This window comes from Geospiza fortis, unplaced genomic scaffold (assembly GCF_000277835.1).
Source record: "Geospiza fortis unplaced genomic scaffold, GeoFor_1.0 scaffold14, whole genome shotgun sequence".
NCBI lineage: Eukaryota > Metazoa > Chordata > Aves > Passeriformes > Thraupidae > Geospiza > Geospiza fortis.
The window spans coordinates 932,666-933,327 of record NW_005054512.1 but is presented as its reverse complement, the minus strand read 5'-3'; the positions used below and the strand labels follow the sequence as shown (position 1 = coordinate 933,327).

The following is a 662-nucleotide window of genomic DNA, read 5'->3' as shown; positions in this document are numbered from 1 at the left end:
AGGGGGATGTGGGAAGAGGGTGACTTGGAGCTGCCCTTGCTCTTCTTGCTGCCCTGGCTGTTGATGGAGTGGTGTGGCTGCAGCTTTCGGGGTGGTTTGGGCACGGCCCGGCAGATGCCGTTCCCTGCCTCCCCGTTGGGCAGCAGCTGCGTGCAGGGACCAGGGGGCTGCAGGGGTGACCCCACCTGGGGCTGGCCTGGAAGGGAAAAGCAGAGTATTACCCACCCTGCCCTCTCCACAGGGAGAAATGTGTGCCCAGACCCCGGGGCAAAATGGGAATCCGGTCCCCAGATGGACACGGGGTGAGCTGGAGGGTGGATGGTCCAAGGGGATGGTTGGCACAGACACGTTTTATGAAAAATCCTTTCCTTAGGATCTTTTCTCCTGAGAAGCTGAGAAGCCTCAGAAACAAAATGTAAACAATGGTTATCTGCTGCTGTGGGATGCAACAGGTGCATCTGTGATTGGTCCATGTTGGTTGTTTCTAATTAATGGCCAATCACAGTCCGGCTGTATCAGACTCTCTGGTCAGTCACAAGATTTTATTATCATTCATTCCTTTCTATTCCTTGCTAGCCTTCTGATGAAATCCTTTCTTCTATTCTTTAGTGTAGTTTTAATATATAATTTTCTTTTAATATAATATATATAATAAAATAATA

The 662-nt window shown here is 49.5% G+C and overlaps 1 protein-coding gene across 1 annotated transcript in view; it reads right to left on the bottom strand.

Moving 5' to 3' along the window:
* MDFI (MyoD family inhibitor) overlaps nt 1-662 on the bottom strand; it is a 6,572-nt gene that overhangs the window by 1,718 nt on the left and 4,192 nt on the right. Inside the window, exon 2 of the mRNA XM_031063553.1 lies at nt 1-196. This exon is cut by the window's left edge and continues 2 nt beyond it. Coding sequence (XP_030919413.1) covers nt 1-196 — 196 coding nt within the window. The remainder of the gene's footprint in view (nt 197-662) is intronic.